Source organism: Leptonotus elevatus, chromosome 14 (genome assembly GCF_054856555.1).
Source record: "Leptonotus elevatus isolate MCC_2025b chromosome 14, RoL_Lele_1.0, whole genome shotgun sequence".
Taxonomy (NCBI): domain Eukaryota; kingdom Metazoa; phylum Chordata; class Actinopteri; order Syngnathiformes; family Syngnathidae; genus Leptonotus; species Leptonotus elevatus.
The window spans coordinates 5,476,777-5,501,446 of NC_141252.1; the positions used below are offsets into that span (position 1 = coordinate 5,476,777).

At 45.8% G+C, this 24,670-nt stretch overlaps 1 protein-coding gene across 7 annotated transcripts in view; it reads right to left on the minus strand.

Moving 5' to 3' along the window:
- Positions 1-24,670, minus strand: part of npas3 (neuronal PAS domain protein 3) — an 84,154-nt gene that overhangs the window by 21,491 nt on the left and 37,993 nt on the right. For all 7 annotated transcript variants that reach the window (XM_086095026.1, XM_086095028.1, XM_086095031.1 and 4 more), the window contains 3 exons: positions 20,556-20,638; positions 9,636-9,725; positions 864-1,050 (listed from right to left, as the gene is read on the minus strand). In XM_086095026.1, coding sequence (XP_085951152.1) covers positions 864-1,050; positions 9,636-9,725; positions 20,556-20,638 — 360 coding nt within the window. The remainder of the gene's footprint in view (positions 1-863; positions 1,051-9,635; positions 9,726-20,555; positions 20,639-24,670) is intronic.

Below are 24,670 nucleotides of genomic sequence, written 5' to 3' on the forward strand. Positions count from 1 at the left end.
ACCTTGTGCGACTCTATGTGATTTGTCTTCTTAGAAAAGCCCGCTGAGCTTCAGGCTAAGCGATAATCCGAAACACACCCGACGTGCTAACAGTTAGCAACGACGATGATCGCACTCGCCTTGTGGTCAAAGCGGACATGCCGGAAAAAGCGGCAAAATCAATCCGATTGCAGCATTCAAGCGTGACGCAAACAACGCTTTACATACTTTGAAATCATGTCTCAATCCACGTGCTTAGAAAGTACGATAGCGCAGTATTCATTTATTCCAATTAAAACTTCATCAATAATTTTCTTACAATTTTTTAAAATTAGATCATGCATCATTTTTCATCTGCAATTTTAAATACATGTGAAAGTTAAAAGAAATGTACAACTTAAAAATCTGTTTTTGATGTTTATATTATTTTTAATGTTACAAAAATGAAAATATGCCACATGATTTTTTTTATTTTTCAATTTTAAATCCATTTGATAGTTTTCCATTTGACTATTTTGTACATCTAAAAAAAGTTGTTTTAAAATCATGCATGCACATTGAAATGATTTAGGATTGTCGAAGAATGATGAAAATATGTCATTTTTTGGTAATGTCACAAGATATCAGACTTCATTCATAATTTTTCTTAATCGCACTTGATTTATGACGAAATGAAAATACGAAATAATGAATATGAAAATGCATTATTGCATATTTGAAATTGGATGTTACAAGATGTCACGTGTGTAGATCGTGTGTTTTTGTGCACACATGAATAATTGAAGATAAATCCACAAGTTTATGGATGTGCAATGAACGCGTTGCAAGTATGACTTGAGAATGGCGGCGGCGGCGGCGGCGGCGGCGGCGGCGGCGGCTGTTACCTGGCTCGGGCGTGTCGGGGTGCGGCGACGCCGACGATGCCGACGAGGCGGCGTCCTCGTTGGCGGCACCCTGGCACAGCGACGACGCTCCCCTGCCGGGCGGGATCTTCAAGCCCAGCTGCTCCGCCATCTCCACGTGGTCGCCCGGGTGCACGTAGTCAAACACGCTGCTGCCCGTGAGCTCCACCTGAGGGAACCCACAAGTCGTCACTTGCTCACTTTTGACCTCCTGTTTGGACACTAAAATAGGTTTTCAATTTACGAGCCATTCATTTCAAATATTCTTTCAGATTAAAAGCTCCACGTTCCTGTTAATACCATTTCAGATGACGTGTCCTTAGTAATGCTTTTACTGCACTTCCTACCAATTACGAATCATTACTTCCTGTTTGTGTTGTGTTAAGAGGCCTGATTTCCCGATAAAACTCGAAATAATTAAATACACGCAGGCACGAACGCATGAACATTGCTGGCACATCAAAAGTATTTATCTTAGTTTGCACATTTGTTTATTTGCCGCGTGTGTGCAGGTCGTGCGCGTCCACGGAGACGAAGGGATTCCAGTCCTGTGACGGAATTCTGAAAGAATTCCTTTCCGCCAGCCGACTATGCCAGAAAGTGTGCTTCCATATACGGGAAGGCGTGGCGGCAAAAACACCGAGCATCATGGGAGTTGGCGTCGGCGCCGACACGGAGCAGCGCTAATTGGATCTGCGTACAGCAAGCGGTGACAATTTGCCCCACAACTCCATTGAAACTTTATTTAAAACAAGAGCCTTAACGAACGCTCGACGTCAGTCTTGGTCTGCGTTTCGTTCTGCTACTCGTGAGCCGCGTTTCCACCGCAGAACCTTCCGGTACGGGGAGGGGGGGGCTTCACAGAAACCGCCCTCTCAGCCGGCCCGCTTGTGGCTGGGTCTCCACTGCGAGTACGACCCATTTCCGATCGACACGTAAATGCCGCGCGACGGTTTCTCTCGTGACGTCACCCGAAATCGAAAATCACAACGAGGAAAAAGAAAAACTTGTGGCGGTTGCCGTTTTTTTTTTTTTATGTACTTGGCGTGGATGGATGGTTTGAGTGGGAGGCGACGGCGTCGAGATGAAGAATTTGAAAAGGCCAACAGTAGAGTGGAACGAAAATAAACTATTAAGAGAATTGTTTTGGTGGGCGGACGGCAAGCATTCGCAAATTCTGCAAATTTTCCTCCATGTGAAAATCAAGACCATTTTTGGGTCAAAATTTGCAGTAAACAATTAACAAGCTTGTTTCACTTTTATGGGAGACATTTTTCGGGGTGTCCGGCAATCAATTCATAGTGGAAAAATATCAACACCTCTAAAACGAGAGCCAGTTCCAAAAGATGGATGTGCTTTTTGGACTCGGCAGTCCACAATTAGCCACAAAACGTTTGTTTTGTTTGCGTTCGGTCCTTTGACACAAAAACAGACAAAAAAAAGATTGACTTATTCATGGGAAATTTTTGCTTAGACGCGTTTTTTGTTTTAGTTTAACAACAAACATGAACACTGGAATTCCAAGTTTTGGAATTGGGCAAGTCCACATTTGGAGGCAAAAGAAACAACAAAAACAAGGAGCTTCATTTGGAAAACATGACGGCGTCCCATTCATCTCAATCTTTGATGGCGTTTTCATTCGCATGGAACGCACGCACGCGCCGGGCCAGTTTGCGCTCTTGGTGACTTTGCAAAGAAGTCATCAAATCACGGCATGTGGGCGGGGCTGGCAGCGCGCACAATTAATGAGGACATTAAACATGAGCTAAGTGGGCTAATGTTGCCGCTTGGACGGCGCATAATGAGACGCCGGCCGCTAACGAGCCGGCCGCTGACGACACCCGTTCTCGGCTTTCCTCGCTCGGTGCTCGGAAGCGACTCGAGAGCGCCCCGTAAAAGTCTGGCCTTGTCGCCGTGGAAACCGCGCAAGGGGTCGTTTGGGATTATTTCTTTAGAATCGGCCCCTGACAGCAGTTGATCCGATGGACGCAAAACCAGTTGAGTTTATCGATCATGACGAAACGCACCAAAAAGTCGGAAGGACTCACATCGCAATAAGCAAAGTGCGCATCGCGTTTGCGCATGCGTGGGAAAAAAAGCCAGGCTACCAAACTCGCCATCATTTGATTGGCGGAGATGAGAGTGATGGCGGTCTTTGCGTAACTGAACATCTTAAAGCTTGCAAGTCCGCACGTTTAAAATACGTTCAATAAAAACCAGCAACTTTCCAGGGTTTGAAACATTACAAATTCAAACTCATTCGATTTGAATCCAATTCATTTTCAATGACCGTATGGTAGCTTAGCCTACCCACAATGCACCACGCCGCTAGCTGCCCATAATGCACCGTGCCGTCGCTTATGTGAACGGGAAGTCGGCCATTTTGGTTTCAAGCAGCCTGTACTTTGATTTTAGTATTATGGGATGCCTTCCGGCATACGAGATGTAAATGTGTGTGCGTTGACAGACAGCACAGGTGTGTTATCAGTCAGATGAATGAGGATGAATTTATTTTGACGCGCGCGCGCGCACGCACGCTAAATAGACACTCTGCTTGTCAGCTCCTCGAAAGATGACAAATGAACTCGCCAATATCAACTCTTTTCTACCACCTTGTGTGTGCGTGCGTGCGTGCGTGCGCGCGCGCGCGCGCGTCAGCTGAGTGTGATAGAGTGTGATGTATTAAACCAAACAAAACGCAGGTTGCTAAAAACAATCACGTCATGTGGACCATGAAGGAGGTCGGAGGCAACGCGCGCACGCGCGCAAGCACATGAGCACTCACAGGCTCGACTACATTTTGCAGCAAGTGTTTGCAGCAGGATCAACGTATCAACGCCTCTCACTAACTGCTATGTGTGTGCGCGCGTGCGCGCGTGAGGAGCCTCACAGGAGCAGGAAGTGCGCGATCAATACGTTGTCTCACGCGCTCGTGTCTCAGTGGCCCAAATCATTAAAGCTTCTTCAACCTGCTCGCACGCACACGCACATTTTCGCTATAGTTATATTTAGTTTTGTAAACATAAGAGTTAGTTTTCGTTTTTTTAAAAGCATTTTCGTTTTAATTTTATTATAAGGAAATTGTTTTTGGAATTTTCCTTCTTGTTACATACCCTTGCTGAACACACAAACACATGTCCACACACTTACACGTGCACACGCGTGAGTGATTTGTGCTGACACGTCAGGAGGCGACAATGCACTTAAATGAAGACCTAAGTGTGGCCGTCAACTGCGATCACGTGACCTCCCCTCCCTCCCTCCCTCCCTCCCTCTTCTTCATCTTCTTCTTCTTCATCTTCTTCTTCATCATCCCTCACTTCAGATGAAAAGAGGAAAGAAATCAAGCATGAGCATCGACGCACACGAAGAATATTTGTCGGCATTTTTTCCCCGTTTTTAAAAATCCACAAATCTCCAGGAATAACACAAATCTTCAAACGTGTTTACCGCAGTATAAAAAAATAATAAGTGTGAGCTGATTTGCAAAATGTACGCACACACGCACGCGCGCTGGCCTGGCAGATTGCAAAGGACACGTGTGACCTCCCCCAGGGTTCGGATTGAAATTGCGCGCGTGTCTCCAGGGGGCGCCGTTGACCTTCTGCTGCCCATCGATCGGCCGCGTCAATAAAAATGATCGACTTCATTTGCATGCGATGGACTTGATTAGCATTCCGTCTTCATATTCCGACACGTCGTCCCTCCATTGGCCGGCACTCACAGGCCCCGCCCCCTCCACCGGCACCCGTCAGCGGCCTCGGATGACTTCCAATCACCTTCAACTTTAGGGCCGCTCCTAAGCCTCGCGGCTCGTCAACTTCTTTGTGTGCCACGCGCCCGCGCACGCGTTAGCATCGCTCCCCAAGGTGTCGCTGACGACTCGACTGCAGCAACGCACACACATCAAAATAACAGCAGGACGCTGATGGCGAGAGACGAGGAAGACGAGGATGAGGAGGGGGAAGAGAAGGATGACGCCGAGCAAAGGGAAGATAAGAAAAGGAAAAAAAGGAGAGAATTGTATATACATTTAAAATATATATTTTTATAAGTTTGTGAAAGTTTGTTTGAAAGTGTCATAAAGAGAGTTTGCTGTTTGACTTTGACGAGGTCAAACCTCAAAACACTTCCAACTTTCACAAGTGAATCCGAACGAAACAAACGACTTCCCAAAAAAAGAACAACTTCTTTTTCTTCTTTGTGAAGCGCGCAATTGAAATGTGCGGCGTCCTTGTCAAGGTCGCGCGCTCGCCTCACCTCGCCGGCGTGTGTAATGCAAACCAACAAGCGCCACCTCGCGCAACAAGCGACTCCGCCGCTGCCGCCATCCCGATGTGGGTCACAGCCCTGACCTGACAACAACCCGAGACCCCCCCCCCCCCCCCAACGCGTTTTCAGCGGCTCCTTCAGGCGGCCGGCGTGTGTGACACTTTAGTTGCCCTCAAGCAGAGGAACAAAATGCACACTTGAAATACACAAACTGTCGACTGTCAACTTTGACCCCTCAGCTGCACATGGTCATACATTGCAATCATAAAAAAAAAAAAATATATATATATATATATATATATTAGGGGTTCCACAGTTCGGTTGGTTTTGTGCTCACGGTTTTCAGTTCAGTTCGATATGCAGTTTTAGAAAAAATTATTATGTCTTGGAGTAAAAAGTGACCGTGTATATTATTCACAGCTAATTAAAGAATTATGATTATGACTGTATCATCATTTAAATTATGATTTAATTTATGCCAGTGGCATAAAGTGACAGGCATAAGAAATGCCTGTCACTATTAGCATCACTACCAGCATCAGCTAGCTGCGTGCTATGCTATCATCGATTATCCTCGGACCTAGGGTAAAACCAAACTCCAATTGGAAACAAAACAACTCAGTCTTGAACATAGCGATTTCCCACATTCCTTTCATGTACCACGAATCTTGTGTTGGATTAATAAATACTTGGCAGCGATGAGCGATGGCCCAGGACGCTAAACGGCGTTAGCGCCGCAGCGTGCGCTAGCGCATGAAACCCGAGAATTCGCTCCACCCGCCCCGCTGCAATATGATTGGCTGCAACCGCGCTAGAAGGATATGACGTACAGGGGGCGCCACCACAACCAAGGACGGCGCCATCATGTAAAAATAAAAAAAAGAGTTGCATGAAAGGACCGAACGCAACAAATCGATCAGATTATATCATATATAATATGGTGAAGTAGAGCATCCAGACAGCGGTCCGTTGTCGATGTTGAAGATACGATTTCATTGTAATGACACGCAAACTCAGGAGTCATCAAATATGAATGGGGACAGACGGCGTGCGTGCGTGCGTGCGCGCGTGCGTGCGTGCGTGCGCGCGTGCGTGCGTGCGTGAGAAAGGCTCAATTAAGTGTGACCTTCCTCGTCTGCCCATCCTCATCGTCGGCCTCCTCGCCCGCCTCTGGCGTGCCCCCGCGCCACCTCATGTAAATGGCGACCTCCCGTCCCCGACACGCACGCACACGCCAGCGAAAAAAGAAAAAAGACGAGGACGGCAACGGAAAGGAAGGAAAAGAAAGATGACTTGAAAGTTTGGACACTGAAAACGTTTCACATCTGGAAAAGCGCGTGTGTGCGTGTCTATTCAAGGAAGGTGGGAAGTCCCATGGATCCCACTTGGAGTGTCCCAGTTGCGCCCCCGAAGCGTTGTGAACAACAAAGATGGGGGTGGGGGGGAGGGGGTATAGGGGCTTGCTGTCTGCGTCTCTACCTGAAGAATCGGTCCGTGTCGTAATTCTGAAAAAAACCTGTTGTTTCTTTTTCGTCCACGTTTTCCAACCGATCTTATTTTCAGCGGAATGACATCATCAGATGAGTTTTTCTTCTTGGTACGTCAGTACGTGCACAGTGCCACCCAGTGGTCAGACAGACAAACTTGAAATTCGCTGAATGGGAGATTTTCCGAAATCTGACTTCAATCGAGTTCTTTGCACGTCACCCGTTCCTTAAACGTATTTCAACTTTTGATAGCCAATAGATTCTTTCTTTCAATTAATCCAAATATTTATTGATTTCAATTCGTTTTATTTCCATGTATTTTATTACGCACAGAAAGTGAACATGCGCGCACACACACACATTCGGTCATGTGATCATGTGGCGTGGCCGTTGAGGAAGTGTGAAGTTTGTGTGCTCGTGTCACGTGTGTGTCCTTCCAAAAAAGTTGCCAACAATCACTTTAGTAAATTAAAGAGGAAGCCCCCCCCCCATACTCCCCCCCCCATACTCCCCCCCCCCCCATACTCCCCCCCCCCCCATACTCCCCCCCCCCCCGTACCTTTCTCCCTCCCTGGATTAATTCCACATCCAGCATTGATTGATGATGTCTATCAAATAATTGATTAATTGTCACACGGGTCCCCCAAGCAAGCAACCCTTATCTTGTTCTTTGGCTTTTATCGCACGTTAGCCGACGTCGCGCTTAGCGGGTGATTAGCGTGTCGCGCTCGCGTTCATGTCAGAACTTTAATCACACATACACACGCACACACCTCCTCATCCTCCATCTTGTTTGCCGCTAGTGACAAAATGGCGGCACCATTAAATTGAGGGATTACCAAAGGTTAAAAAAAAAAAAAAAAAAAACTTTGAGGAAGTGACGAGCCGTCAATCAAATATATTCCAGACATTAAGTCCACAAAATGAAATGAGGTCGTTAACTAATCGTTAAAATGGCCGCACAGCCCGAGTTAAAAATGTGGATGCTTCAAAAAATGATGTTTTTTTCCCCCTTTTTTTTCTCAATACATCTTTTGGGCCAAATTATTACCGTGTAATAAACATAACATTTTCACGTGTCATACACAAGTATGGCCGCAAATGTCACTCATCGGGCTAATTTGCATAATGCCGCCCCCACACTGAATTCCCCTGCCAACAACTTGATGAAGTAGGCTCGGTGAAGATCCACAGCCCTTTTCAAGACAACTAGACTTCAATACACAATTTTAGAACTTATTTTTGCACAATTAAGGTGACTTTTCAACCAGTAGTGATGTCACAATCTGGCTAATTTGCATATTCCCACAACCACATGGAGTGTTTCTGCCAGTGACTTCATCAGATCGGCTGGGTCAAGATCCAAATCCATTTTCAAGACAATAATACTTTTTTAAAATGTAGATTTGAGTTACAAATGTGTAATGATTGTGACTTTTTAATGTCTTGTATACAAAGTCTAAAATTCCACAGTTTGTGACATCACATAATATAATTTTAAAAATACCTTTTGTGAAAAAATTATGAATTAATTAGATGCAAACAATTTGTAAAGTAGTAGCGTGCGCTCAAATGTCACCAATTATGAGGTCACACAACAGCTCATTTACATAATCCTGGTATCGCGTTTTTGACTTGATCAGCTCAAATGGAGGAAGATCCAAAGCCGTTTTCAAGACATCATGCTTCAATAATGAAGATTTTTCTTGTGCTGAATTATTATTTATTAATGTGTAATTAACATGACTTTTTAACATCTGGCCCACAAATGTCCCTAATTGTGATTGTGAGTCCCGCTAATTTGCATAATAGCACCCCCACACTGTTTCATCACTGATGACTTGATCAACTGGCTGGGTGAAGATCTAGAGCCATTTTTAAACCTGTGACTTCGAAGAATGCTGCGACTTGAAAGACCAAATCAATGCAGTACAGCACTCTGCCACATGGGGGTGCTCAACAGAACAAAATGCATGGACAAAAAATACACTCAATATTCAGTAAACATCAACACTGAAAAACATAAACGTCTGCATTGAACATAAAAAACAAACATTTGATCAACATGCACTTTGAGCCGCCATCATTGACTTGTCACGCGCGCCACACGCGCACGCACGGACGCTGAGCTCGTCACTAATGACTTATTAGCTTTGTCAAGGTCAAAGCGCTGACCTTGGGGCCTCCATTAAAGCGAGTGAGCGGAGAGTGAGCCAATGGAGACGCACGGCTCGTTAGCGAGCTGACAGGCACGCACACGCAAGTCAATAGAACAGAGCGTGCGTGTGCGTGCGCGCGCGTGTCGCTGATGAGATTGTAAATGAAGCTCATTTGTTGACAATTGTCTTTGCTGACCAAATGAGACACAATTAAACAAACAATGATTGGCTGGCTTGCGCCAAAACAGAAAATATCACTCAGAAATATTTCAAGCCTATCTTAAGATATATGTCTTTTTTTTTTACATGAAAAATTCACATTTACTTTTGAACTGTTTTTAGATCATTTGAACACAAATCTATCAAATAAAAACCTTATATAATACACATTCATGAGACTAATTAAGTCTATTTATTTGAAATGCATAACCCTCATGTTTATGTATTTAGTATTAATAAATGATATGTACTTTTTTTGACGTTTTTGGGACGTCTGCATTCAGTTTCATCCCAGAAACATACAAATGTTTAAAAAAAAATGGGGGACTGGACACATAGCAGTATGTTTATCGTATATCGGTCACCGGATTATTGTGCAATTCAAACAATGCACTTTATGTATTTTGAGTAAATAATCTCATTGTTATTCATTTAGAATCATTGAACTGAACTGTTATTGATTTCTTCTTCTTCAAAAAAAAAATCATGCTCAGAATAAACTCAAAGTCAAACTTCCTGGTTTTCTCGGTGACGGCCGATTAAAGCGTTGAAGTTTGTTTCCCAAAGTGAACTTTGCGTCACATGACGTCACATGACGGAGGCAGGCGTGGACTGACCTGCGAGAGTCCCAAGTAGATGGAGACCGTCTCCGAGATGTACAGGAAGCGAGCCTCCTTGTTTAGTGCAAATACAAAAGCGTCCAGAGACTGAAAAGAAAAGAAAACACACGCACAACATCGTCCGTCAATCGTCAATCAATATCATCAACACGCAATGTGATCAACACGTGTAACGCGCATGTTCTACTGTGCGTCCCGCAGACGCACGCACGCGCGCACGCACGCACACAGCCGAGCCGAGTCGAGTGTGTCTAATGGCGGATTGATGTGAAGATCATGCCGTGACGCTCCACAGGCGCAACATATCGCATGCGCGCGCGCACACAAACACACACACAGCAGGCGCGCGCCTTCCTTACACTGCGCGCTAAGTAAGGCAAACAGCACGCGCGCACACGCACGTGCACGTGCACCATCAGTCAGGTTAATTACACCAGGAGGTTGTGTGCGCGACTGGCAGATATCGGCAAGACTGACATAACAACAACAATAATAATAATAATATGGGGAAAAAATAATAAATAAAAGGTTGATAAATAGAAACGTTTTGTTATCAACAATAAGAAGAAGAAAAAGAAAAACGAATAATAAATAATATTTTAAGTTATGTCAGCAAAATAACACAATATTCAAAATCATTTCTAATAATGAGCAGTGCAAATGTTTGCAGCTTGAAACCTTTAAAAAAACACGTTTCAAATTCATTTTCACAATATATGCCCCCTTCGTGGAATATAGTCGCAGAAAATGCACACATTTGACAACAATAAAACAAATGGGCAAAAAATGTGGACGATTGTTTTCCAAAGTTTATAATTGTTTTATTTTTAAACAAACACAAATTATGATAATCGGTCTTCTTTAATTGAGGACGTCCGAAATTTGAGAATAATTCCTGTCAGCATGTTTTGGGAACGTTTCCAGCTGACGTTTCATTCCTTCGTCCACGTGATGATTTTTTTCCGGTCTGGATGACTTCTTGCTCCTCCGAATTGAAAATGAAAAGATCGTCGCCACGTGTTTCTTTCCTCATCTTAGCTTCAGCAACACGCATAAATGCGTGCTGATACGACACCGGATGCAAACATCAAGTCCAAGACAAACATGACCTTGAGGAAAGTTTCCCGGGTTGAGCAATCGCGCATGCTAACAGCTAATTTAGCATTAGCTGCTGGGATTGCGCCACGCATGTTAATAAAGCTTTAGAAGCATGTGAAAAGGGTCAAAGGTCAAGTCAACACGACCTTGAGGAACATTTCCCTGGAAGGTCATTCATACATTCTAACAGACTAACAGGCTAATGTAGCATTAGCTTGTACTAGATGTGTGAATCAATAACGGTCACGTTCTCTTACTCACCTACGCGACTAAAAGGCTCTCACACGCGCCGCCGAAGCGCTCTCGCGAGGCGGCGTGTGTCCGAGCAAAACTTTTTTTGCGCATCTTCTGCACAACGACGTTTATGTTTGTGGCGCCGCTGCGCGGCAGCTGGCGGGCCTCATTAATATTCATGAGCCGAAGGAGCAGCAAACCAATCAGATGAGAGCGAGCCAACGAGGGAACAAGCGGCTGATCCCCAATCAGCTGACCTCGCCTGTCAGACGGGATATTGTTTCCAAAGTCCGCCGCTTGTTTTTCCGCCCATTTGCATATTAATAACACACACACACACACACACGGGGCCTCGAGGTGTGTGTGTAACAAACGGACCACAGGAGATGGCCGCTCGCACACAAAAGTAAAGAAAACAACAAACAGTTGCAACACACACATTCCATTGTCTACACGCACACACATAAACACGCCCCATGGCGGGTGTGTGCGTGTGTGTGAGAAATCACAGAGGCTCTGACCGCCTCCTAGTAATTATGCTAATTGCCTGGATGCCCTTGCCTTTATTTATGCACGGCTGCTAAGATAAATAAAAGGAAATTGCTTTGGATCTAACTGTATTCATTTCAGCATGCTAACTAGAACGCTAACACCGCACGCGCGCGTGGGTGTGTGTGTGCGCACACGTGCGCATGTGTGAGCCAGCGCGAGTGAGCGAGGGGGTTGGCGCACATTTGTTTACCCTTCACAAATTCCGCAGGTAATTGCAATTTTGATTGTACATTTATTTATTTTATTTGGTGTGTGTGGACCGCTTGTGTAGAATTAATAGCGTGTGTGTGCGTGCGTGCGTGTGCGTGCGCGCGTGCGTGCACAATAAATTGCTTTGTCTTATTAGGCAGAATGAAAATGATGAAAAAGCTTCAGTCACTTCTGCAGACACAAGAAAACAACTTTGACTTCTGCTCATAATGCAAATGTAACACACACACGTGCGCACACACACACCCACACACACCCACACGGATATGAAACGAATATTCACCAATGTCAAAGTGATTCCAATTTACAAAATGACATTAGCACGAATTAGCAGAAGCTAGTAGTTTTACCAGTGTTAGCACAGATTAGCATTGGCAAACAGTGTTATTAGCGTTAGCCTGTTTTAACATTAGCCATCAGTTTGACCTTCGCGTCGATTCCAATTGCTACCACAGATTTGAATGAGTGAAAAGTGGCACCTTAGTTAGCATTAGCTAACAATTGTTACCAAAAGATAAAACATCACACAATGACACGCCCCACTATTACACAAAAAGTGGCTTGATGTGTTGCTAAAGTTCACAATGCTAAGCAGCCCCGCCCCCAATTATCAGGACAACAGCATTTGCAATCATTTGATAAGCCATAATAATAATAATAATTATTATTATTATACTCATCAATAAATCACAGTAATGATAACATATGAAGGATTCATTGCGAGCAGCGTGACACCGCATCATCCAATTCCTCACTGGCGCCACCTGCAGACGGCAGCATGCAGACGCAGGTCCTAAATGAGGACATTCAGACAGTCAAAGCGAGACAAGCAATTGATTAGTGAGCGCTGCTGAATGCTTCTCTCACTCTCTCGCCGCGTCCCACCTTCCGTAGATTACTGCATCGATCGCCCGCCCTCGCACGCGCACGCACACACAACGAAGAAGAGGCCATCTTTTAACCATTCACAACAGACGCTTTAAATGTTACTGTCGAACTGCCTCCTCGTGACAAATGGAAAGTGTGTGTGCGTGTGTGTGCGTGCGTGTGCGCAGAACAACAAATGGATGGTAAAAGAAAAGGGTGTGATGTATGGCAAAGCGACAAGTAAAGAAATCAAGCGAGGAACAGGAGGCGTGATTAAAAGCAATTTAGGGAGAAGATGAGCAATGGTGGGACAAAGACTTTGGGGACAAAAGAAGAAGAAGAAGAAGAAGAAGAAGAAAGGCATCCGTCTCCTTGCATGATGAAAGTTGAAGTCTTGAAAGCCCCATTTTGAAAAGTCCCTTTCAAACATTTCGGACCCTGCGCACTTGACATACTTCCTGTCTATCCGAAGTACTTCCTGTTCAGTTGCCGTCCAAACGATGTCCTTCCTGTCCATCTGCTGGCCCGGCTGGCTGACATTCGTATTGCAAAGGTCAACTGTTGCGCCATCATTGCCAAGTCCAAAAGGTCAACTTGCTGCTGATTGGCAATAGAACGATCAGGATGAAGTCATCGATCGGCGAGTGGGGGCGAGTGGGGGGGGGGGAGGTGTCAGGCAGGAGGCCAGGCAACCAGGGAGGGAGATGGGAGGGGCAAGTGAGGTGAGAGCGCAGGGGAGTCAGAAAAGGTCAACGTGTCAATAAGACCAACGAGGGAGAAAGGGGGGGGGGGGGGCATTGCATCCACATATTGATACCGCAAGCAAGATGACGCCAATCATCGGCATGACATCACTCAGCACACAGAAAGGAAATGACATCATCAAATGATGAGGAAGAATCAACATCATTTCGAAGAACATGACGTCGTCGTAGAATGACGTCATTGATGGCGTACGGATGATGTCATACGTAGAGAGGAAATAACGAACATAGAAAAAGGACAAACAGCAAATGAGCTCATCTTTGAAGAGCGCATGACATCATCACGGATGAAGAAAGAGAAATGACATCATTGGGCAAGAAGAAAAAAGCGACATCATCACTGCGGAAGAAATTACATCACCGTTTTACAAAAACCAAAAAAGGTGACGTCACTGGTGACGACCAATCTACTCGTTGTCCAATCCCCAGTTTGTTTATATGTTCCAACATTGGCTAGCGACCAATCAATTTTCAGCCTTCATGCATCTGTACATTGACTGACGACCGGTTCGTTGTTTGCCGGCACTGGATGGCGACCAGTCGATTGATTTTCATATGTGTCCTGACATAGGCCTGCGACCAATCCATTGTTTGACTCATTCGCGATCACGTAAAGAACAGGAAGCTTGGCTCAAGGCCACCAATGAAAAGCATCATTAGCATTAGCATTATCGCTGGTGTTTTGACGTGTTGACAGGTCACATGACGGCTTGTTCGAGGCGTTGCCGTGGCGACCGACGGCACGGCAGACACTCAAAGATGCAAACTCAAGGACAAACGCGTTAAAAACTTCTCCAGATGGATGACGCTTCTTGTCGCCGCGCTTAACCTCAACGTACCCTTCCAAACACACACACACAGATTTATGTGTACAAAACACACACACACTTCCTGTACACACACACACACGGTATGTACATGCATAACACATGCACGCACACGCACCCGCGTTTGAGGCCTGATTAATCGACGCCGGCACAGATCTTGTCAATGATTAGCATGTTGCTAATAATCAGGAATTGAAGGAGTGTGTTGTGGGCGTGCCCCGTCGTCTTACTTCCTGGTGATCGTATCAAACAAAGCTACACAGTTTCGCCGTCGTCATCATCCTATTAGCGAAAAAGTCGAACTGTGACACCCATTTGATGGATGTGACGTGTGACGTTAGCCTAGCATTGACGTAGCAGCAGGAAGCGGCTGCGATGACGACTCATCAGTCACACGACGCACGCTCACCGTCATTATTGGTGATTAATGGTGAGCGCCGTCCATGCTAATGTTTCACGCTAATTTGCATCCCCAATGGATGAGGCGGCTGACGGACTTGCCGGCTTCTGACCAACATTTTAAAACCTAACCCAACAATTCCGCATTTTTCATGAATGTCCTTGTCATGAGTGATTCTGCTGCCACCGGTGGCCACTGGTGGAAGTGCAAGTCTGCTTCTGCTCGCTAATCATGCGGCGACATCATCGCTCACAGGACCAATCAGGTTTGGCGGCCAGCGGCGGCGCCGTCGCGGTGGCGTCCAAATTGAGTCGTCACGGGAAGGCGGAGAGTGGCTGTGAGGAGGAGGAGGAGGAAGAGGAGGAGGAGGAGGAGGAGGAGGAGGGCGTCGCCGGATGGCTAATGAGTCCAAAGCGGCGGCGTCCTCCATTTGTCTTCATTTGGCCTGACGGCCTTCATGCGTTTTGATTAGCCGAGCGGCCAGGAAATCAAGCGAGCGCACGCCGCGCTGGGAGCAAGCAAAGAGAAAAAAAAGGAGGAGAAAAAAGGGAGTCGGGCAGCCAGCGGAGAACAAATATGACATCACGCTGAGGTGGAGGTGCAACAGGAAGTGACATGACATTTCAATAAGCATCACTCGGTGACGTCGTCAAACATGCAGCAGTCATCATTATCATCGTCATCATCATCTTCTTCATCTCAACTGAAACAGAACATTGCCACATTCACACAGCCACTGCAGCTTTCCACATTTAGATCAAGACGTGTGTGACAAAACCTTTTTTTTTTTTGCCTGCGACTGTTTTGAAAGCCTTGTTGAAGGCCGAACCCGAGCTTGAAACCCGATTTTGAAAGCCCAAAAACACTTTGAAGCTCAACAAACACTCTGGCTTGAAACCCAAACCTTTGATTCAAGGTCAACTTTGACCCCTTATCTTATGCATGAAAACTAAAATCTTTGTCTGAATCAGATCGGAAACAACTAAGCCGGACTTCAAACCCGGGTTTGAAACTAAAACCCGGGTTTGAAAGCCCAGTCTTGGCTTGAAACTGTCATTTTAAACCCGAACGTTGGTGGCTACCGTTTGCTTCAAAGCCTAATTTGACGTCAACCTTAACTTTTGAAAAGGCAAATTCGATGGCGTACTTTGCGTGAAACCGTAATTGCAGGTTGAAGGCCGAACTTGAAAAGTCGGACTTCAAACTGATTGGAAACCCAAACTTTTGCAGGGAAAAAATTGGTTTGAAAATTGAATTTGAAACCCTAATCCTGACTTCAAACCCTTTTCTTGCGGGGAGGCCAGACTTGCGTCTCCCCAGCCGCTTCCACTATTCATTCTTTTTGAAATGATATCGCGTATTCATATTTAACATGACATGTTCCGAGGTGCTTTTGGACAAGGAAAAAAGTTGATCAGCCCAAGTGAAAAGTTGCTAAACCTCGTCCCACAAGTGCAAAGGCACCAATGCCGTGAATCCCGCGGCTCGCTGAGGGAAGCCCCGCCCACCTTCCCGGGGCGCCGCCAAGGACGAAACAAACAGCGCGAGAATGTCGAGGAGCTCGACGCCGTGACACGTGACACGACAAACAGGATTGACACGCACGCACGGCATATGGCGCGCACGCATACAAGCACGGGCACCAGATTGCTGATGGGACCCGAGCCAGACATCGCCTCCCCCTCCCTACCCACAATGCCTCTGGGGCCCGCCCCTGCCAGCTGCTGCGGCATCCGTGACGCGCGCGCAAACAACAACGCGGGCGGGACGACATGACTGCATGAGAGTGATACATCGGGCGGATGAATGAAGGGCGAGGGACATCACCGGTCAATGGAGGGGCGGGGAAGGGAGGGGGAAAGAGAGGGAGAGAGAGAGAGACAACGAGCGAGCGAGTGGAAGAGAGATGAGGGCGAGCGAATAGGAGAGAGAGAGAGTCGCGAATTCCAACACAAAAAAAGGTTTCACATTGGCATCCTCTCAATTTTGCACATGCACACACATGAGGATGGGGTCAAAGGTCGCAGATGGCACCATTGGACATCCTCGTTTCAAACCCTATTTATCCTAACCCGAGTTTGGGAAGCCTTGTTTGAAACCACAAGCTTTGCCTGGAATGTTCAGTCAAAACCCAAACTCTGGTACCAAAAGGGAATTTGGCACCGTCAGCCTTGTTCAAAACCCGAACCTACACTTTGAACCCTGACCCTGACTCGAAATCCTCATTTGAAACCCAACCCCTTTTGAAACGCGCACATCATTCATGGCTAACCGGCAGGAAGTCGCAAGCGGGCGTCGGTCCACCGTCGTCACGGCGACAACCAAATTAAAGCCGACGGCGCCAAGATGCGACACCGCTTCCTGTCAGGCTGTCAATCAAAAGGCCAACGTACATCAGCTGCTGTCGAACACGGCAATCTAAAACAACACGCGCACGCACACACACGCGTGTACACAATCCGTTGCCATGGAAACACCTGCAAGACGCATGACGCCATCTCCATTGTCTATAAAACAATACTCGGATTTCATTGGCTGCTCCGTGAGGAAAACGCGGGTACGAGAAAAGAAGCACTCATTGATTGTGCACGTTCGTCTCAAGCAATGATGCGCTTTTTTATTTAGGTGAAAAATAAGTGTCAGTTCAACATGTTTTATTGAAATAAATGCGTCTTGTGTGTTAAACGACATGAAAATGTCGACGAAAATTTTGACGACTAAATTGGATTAAAACTCAAACACATTCACATGACTTGTTTGTGACAAAAGCTTTTAATTCGTTTTGGTCAAAAGACTGTTAACTCATACTAAATTAAAATTTCTTATAACTAAAATGATTAAAATTAAACAAATGTATGTATTATAACTAAAACTAAATAAAACACTGAAATGAAATGTTATTAAAAAACAATTTGCGGATTCATGAAAAAAAAGTGAAAAATGGTGAACATTCGTGAACAAATTGGCACCAGGAAGAAAAATTGTTAAAAGTGTGCGATGGGGACAAAATCGTGCGAATAGCCAAAATCTGTAAATAATTGACATCAAGATAACTTCCATGACAAAAAGAAAAAAGAAGATTTTTTCTCCCGAAAACAACAAGAAGCAAAAACGTGTTAGCATGGTTGTGTTTTCATCTGTGCTGTGCTTGGTTAGCGCTAATCGCGCGCTCGACGTCTGGCGTTGCCGGCGCGCTTGCAAAGCAACGCAATTTCCGTCAGAGCGAAGAACCAGCGCGGGCCCACCCAGCTGATGCTCACCTACACCCAAATGAAAACGTCCATATATTAACCTTTGCGCACGCGGGACGACGGCGGCCGTGTCTGCAAATTGGCCTCATTAATCGTTGGCCTAATTGATTGTGAGAAGTTTGCGGATGACATTTGAAGAACGCCAGCGAGGCGGCGTGATTGATCGCGCCCGAGCGCGGCGCTAATGAATGCCAGCGAGTCACTTAGCGACGCCCGGCGAGGGAGATTAAGCCCGCGGGCCGCGCCGTCTTAATGAAGATGGCCATCATGCTAGCTCGCATGCTAGCTAACACGCGAACACACACGCTAGCTACCGGCTTCAAGTTAGTAGCGCGCACCTCCGTAAACATGTTCACATTTTGTCAAACGGTACCCGACTGGTGCCGTCCGACCCCAACATATATCAAAATGGTCGCTCATGACTTTTTCCACATGGTCGTGTCGCTAACGAGCGCTTTCACTCATTTCCTACTCACGTCGCTAATTCAACGTCATTATGAGCCGAGTATCAGCCGTGCTTTCCACAAGAAAATGCTAGCATAGCAACTGTTGCTATGCTAGAGCTCATGACCACCAAATACTGGCTTCTAATTGGTCTCGTGCCGTTGGTTCGAGTAGCGTAATGTGTAATAATTCAGGGTATCGATCAGGGGATTCCATTTTCTCAATTGTAATTAATCGCATGACTTCACAAGTTTCTTTTAATGTTAAAAGCTATCTCATATTTAACATGATGTAACTTAATAATAATAATTGTGGACATTTTTAAAACGGTAAAATCCAACTTGACCCTCAAATATATGCATAATTATTCAATTTATAATGTCGTCAGTACAGGCTTTGCAAGTAAGGGGTGGTCATTAATCACGTTTCAAATATTTGTGGCATTTAAGGAACTTTAAATGAACTGAGCAAGAATGCACTCATTTGGACAGCTGTCGTTATCAAAGGGAGCTAGCATGGCTAACGTGGCTAATGTTGGCAGGGCTGACTTTGCCTTCAAAGGCAACATGGACGTTAACGTGCTTATTTCTCAAAACATTTTCCTGAGCTTGACTTTTTTTGTCCCCAGCTGGACAGTGTCCGGGGAAACAGTGGGACAAGACAAACCCTCAATCAGTTCATGAAAGGGTTAAAGCAGCCCAACACCGATGCTAATTTGTGTTAGCATTAAGCTAGCGGACTGAAAGGCGGCAAGTCTCTTTGCTTAATGTTTGACTTTTGCTTGGACTGACAACAAATGTGACATGTTAAGCACACGCACACACGCACGCGCATGCACACGCACACGCACGCACGGAGATGCCTGGAGGCGTTGCGGGTGTCACTTCCAATGGCGGCAGCGCTTCAATCACGTCGAGGTTGCCGCCTAAACTCTGGGGGGATTATAACAATATATTATGGGATGTCAAGTGCATGGACGGGATCTGCTCGTCACGCCGCGCTCGTTAACCCGGCCACGCCTCCGTTTGTGTCGTTTCCCACTGATCATGTGACTTTGTCGTACGTCCGGGAAGACCATTTTCGTTGACTTCTGTCTGACAGCTGTTAACTCATTTTTGCCTGCAAGAATCCAAAACCGATCTCATCTCTATCACGTCACGATACGTTCCCGTTTTCTGAAAAATTCTATATTCTTGTGCTTGTTCTTTCAAATATTGACATCTGTGAGAAACAGGCACGAGTGCCATGTTTAGGTTGAGCTTTTCCAGCTTCGAGTTCTTGCAAATCGTGACCTCTTGAGAGCTGCTCAAATCTCTCAACACGTCTCAATTGTGACGACGCAAACAAGTTGCCACGGAGCTGGACACCGGTCCGATCGCAATCAGCGCTTCTTACTACAGTCTTACTACAGCTCGTCAGTGGAGATGACCTCCACGGTAAACTAAGGAGTAAAAAAAACATGCAATAAAAAAAACTTGCAATCAGCATGCCAATTTGACTTTCAATCCGCCTAAAAATGACGTACAGCAAACGCCCGCTTTCCAGGTTCGAGCGTGAACATTCATTGATGTTCACGATAGTTCTTATGACAAATGAAAACTTTTTTTTTTCAAGAAATGCAAATAAGAAGGGATCGGTACAAAAAGCAACTTGAAAATAACAAAAATTGACAAGAATTACCAGTCATTTTAATTGACATTAAAAAAACAAACAATAAAAATACATTTAAAAGAAATTCCCCAAAAAAGCCCAAATTAGCAAAGTGTGGACGTTGAAAAACAACAAAAACCCTGCTATTAAAAAAACAATGCTAACGGACACATTACACGCGCGGGTGTTTTAATGTTAGCGCACCGGGTTCAAGCTCATTTCTTTTCCATAATGAGTGCGCAAATTGTCTGGCTCTGGTTCTGTCTCTCCGGCTGTATTTGGGCTCACTCGTTTGGCTCTGCCTGACGATCTTGCGCTTCCTTTATAGTGCGCCCCCTTGTGATCTGACAGATAAGCCGCACCTTTGTATGAGCCGCAGGGTCGAATGCACGTGAAAAAGTAGCGGCTTGTAGCCCAGAAATGACCGTAATTGTGACCAAGTTGGTGATTGGGAAAAAACGGTGAAAAAATTGCGAAATCCACAAATAATAGATGCCCATAAAAAAGAAAGGAAGAAAAAAACGATTTACAAGAAGAGATCAATAGGAACGCAAGAAAAAAGAGCGAGTTGTCGTATTTATTGCAGATGACGCGTGACGATCACGTTTGTGGCGTCTTACCTGCAGGATGTGGCTGCCCAGGTGCGGCGCAAAGATGTCTGAGGCCAGCGTGCTGGGGGTCCTCCTCCTCTGGTTGCCGATAGCTACACACACACACACACACACACACACACACACACACACAAGCACACACGTGCACACGCACGCACACACATGCACACGCACGTACACACGAGGAGAGAGAAAGCACAGGACAGGACAGAAGAAGACTCGGTGAGACTCGGACACACTGAAACAAGCAAAGCCGCACACACACGCACGCACACACACACACACAGGTACGTGCACACGCACGCGCACACGCACACGCACGCACACACGTTGAGCCAGCCTGGCATGACAAACACACATTGCACAGGACAAGAGGAACCAGTGAGGTCAGCTGTGCAATTTACAGGTTAGCGACATGCTAATCACCTTTAAACTCCAAAACTGCTTCTGGAAAATTTCATTTAGAACTTTTTCTAGAAAAAAAAATCCTTTTAGAGAATATACAACTTTTCCGTAGAACTTTTGGAATAAATATACCTTTTTTTTCAGAAATTGTGACCTTTTTTTCCCTAGAAAAAAGAAAAAAGTCTTTTGGGGAATTTTCCCTAAAAAAGTCAAGCTTTTGGAATAAATATAAAGCATATTTTCCAAAAATGTGCCTTTTTTTTTTTTTTAGAAATATGACCTTGTGAGTTACAACTTATATCTAGAAAGTAGGCAGCCATTTTCTGGAAAATATGACTTCACATCATGTTTGGGGAGAATCTTAAAGCCTTTTTCCAGAAAATTCATGATTCGTCTTTTTCTGAAAAATGTCTTGTTGGGAACTTTTTCCAAAATGCGAGCAGAAAATGTGCATTTTTTAAAATATATATATATATATATATATATATATATAAGAAATATGACCTTGTGAGTAATTTACAACTTTTATCTCTAAACTATGCGGCCGTTTGAACTTTTATCTCATCATTATCGCCAACTTGTGTACAATGAGGTGCGAAAGTCGAGGAAATGGGAAGCAGTGCACACAAAAAAGTCCGGGAAAAGTCGGCGGAAGAGGAAGTCGAGGAAACAGGAAGTGTACGAAGAATGCATTTGCATCCCGGCAGACGCGCGGTCAGGTGGTGAGACAGGATGCGTGTGTGTTTATGGCCTGCGGTGTTTGTGAGGTCCCCCCAGACCTCATTAGGGCAAATTTAAACCCTCGCCACCCTCCGGTTCGGCCCCGCCCCCTCCTCTTTACTCTTTTACGCCGCGCAGTTAGTCGCCATTAATGATGTCATCAGGCAGCTCATTTGAAAGCTCGCCTGCCGCCGCACGCTTCATCTTCATCATCATCTTCATCATCCTCCTCCTCCAAAAGACAAGGTATGCTAAGAGGACCGCAGAGACTTCCAAACAACAAAATAAAAGAAGAAAAAATCGGCAAATGATAAAAGCCCCGCGGCCACGCTCTCAGCGCTTCGCTACAAGCGTGCATCCGGGTGTGTGCGTGCGCGTGTGTTACCCAAATAGAAAAGACAGTTTGCTTTATAAATATGCGTGTGCGTGTCATCACCAAGTGTTGCATTTTAAAGACAAACATGGCGGCGATGTCGGCTGCCTAAATGGACCAAAACAGCGCAGAGCACAATTAGCATGGCGGTATCATTAGCATAGCATAACGTTTGAATACAAACACGCACACAAAATCCACAGACAGACAGAGAGACAGGAAGTGATGTCATCAGTCAGTGTAAGCGGTCCACGCACGTCCACGCACGTCCACGCACACACGCGCGTCCACGCACACACGCGCTCCCCGAGCTGTTTAAAAAGTCATCATGGCTGCCGGCGTTTGAATACATTTGATTGGAACGAGACGACTTTTAAAGGCTTCTTTCAGATTTGACGAGCGCTGGCGTTAATAATCCACGGACGCTCATTACGACGCCTTGGCTGAGCGAGCGTGGCAACCCCAACCCCAGACCAAACCCCCCCAGCACCACCCCACCCCGGCACCCACAGGCTTGACCCCCCCCCCCTCCCAAAACGACCCTTTGATCGCGTTTGCTTTCAAAATCCGTTCACGAGCTAGCTACGCTAACAGAGTGGAAACATTTTGTACCAGCGGTAAAATCTGCAAAGCGGCGCCGACGCCAAAGACACGCCGGGGACGATTAAGTCGACCGATTAGACGTTAACGGGCCGAGGAGGAGGCGGAGCTTGCCGTTAACGGCTAATATCGTAACAGGGTGAAACCGTGTCACGTTCCGGCGGACGGCGGGCGTCTCGGTCTGCGCTCGCTTTGGTCGGCGGGCCAAATGAAGGTCACGCCAGGACACTTGATTAGGTACGGTGACGCCAACCAAGACGCAAAGCCATGAAAAACAACGTCAAAGATCTTCATGCACAATAATCAACACTTTTGAGCTTTCTTTCTTTACTCGGCTATCAAGGAAAAACATATAACGCACGCACGCGCACGCGCAGAGCAAGGGTTCAGCGAGGCAGGAAGATATTGAGGGAATAGTGGGCGGAGACAAGTCATTAGGAACCAGCCTACTCTAACACACACACACAAAGTATCGTGGTGTGTGCGAGGTGGGCGAGTGCACGCGGGAGCGTCGGCGCTCTCATATCAGTTGGAAGCCGACTTGTTTTTGTTTTGAATTTCGGGGGGTAAAACGCACATCGTCATGGCGATGGATGACGCCAGGGGACCGTTGGACAGGAACGCACGTTAGCTTAGCTTTCAGCTAAGCACAAGGTCACGCCACCACATGATGCTGAAATGTGTTGCCGTGGAAACCAGGAGCAAAGAGCTTGCGTTTGTTTCCTTTTTTCTTTGTTTGTTTCTAGAAAACATACAAGCTTGTTATAATATAAAGTACATAAAAATAAGAATTATTTTCAGAAAAAAAACGTGTTTTTTGGAAGGACTTTTTTCTAGACGATATAGAAAAAATGTGATTTATCCAACAAAATAGACATCTTTTTTGTAACTTTCTTAATTTGAATGTTTTTTTTTGTTTTTAAATAAGCAACTTTTTTACAAGAAAATAAATTGTTTGAAAATGGATGTATTTTTCTATTCCCTCAGAAGAAAAAACTAAATTGCAGTGTTTTGAGTTGCAGAGTTGGCGAAGTGCTTTGCCCTTGCGGCTGATTGCTTCGAGCGTCCGGCTCGCCATCCGGCGTCCGGCTCGCCGTCCGGCGTCCGGCTCGCCATCCGGCGTCCGACCTCTCTGGGTGGACTTTGCACATTTGTCGGAGTAACCAGAGAAGGCGATGGGCGGGGCTTGCAGGCTTTTTCTGCTGGTACCCCTCCCACCTTCCACAAACACGTTAGCATGTTAGCTTCATTCCAACCGGCCTTGCTGTCCACGTGCCAGCTGCCGGCTTCTTTCGTGAAAATGGAACTTATTTGCAAATCGATTTTTTAAAAAGCGCATTGCCTGCACACACACGCACGCACATTCCTGTTAACACGTGACACGATAAACTAACAGGATGCTTCCTGGCAAGCTGCTTGACAATCACATCCAATCTATGTTTTATCTCACGACGCCAAATGAAAACAAACCAACAATAATAACTCCTCGTCAGCGTGTGCGTGCGTGCGTGCGTGTGCGTGTGTGTGATAAGCTATCTGGTACAGTAGAACTATGATGTATGATGCTCATCCTGCGGCTCAGGCGCAGCACTTATGGGAAAATGTGCGCACGCACACACAAGCACGCTCACATGTGCACACACGCACACACACTCCGACTGATGTGGACTTGATAAAGAGTGCAATAAAAGCTCGTGAACACTCCAATTCATTGTGTGTGTGTTGTTGAAGGCTAAAAAGTCAAAAGACAACAAAAAGGGAAGTTGGAACGCGTGCGCGTGCGCGCGCGCGCACACACCCACGCACGCACACACTTTGGAGGTGCTGATAAAGAGCTCGTGTCCCCCCCCCCCAAAGGAAGGCGTGTTTATTGAATGATGCAATAATGTGACAAGACTGCGAAATGACGTTCATTTGATCTTTTCTTTGATCAACGTTGTCCTCCGCTGGGACAATCCCGCCATTAATGGAGCTTTTCAAGAATATTCGGCCTTTTTGGTTTGTCTGGTGATTTTGCGGATGGTTG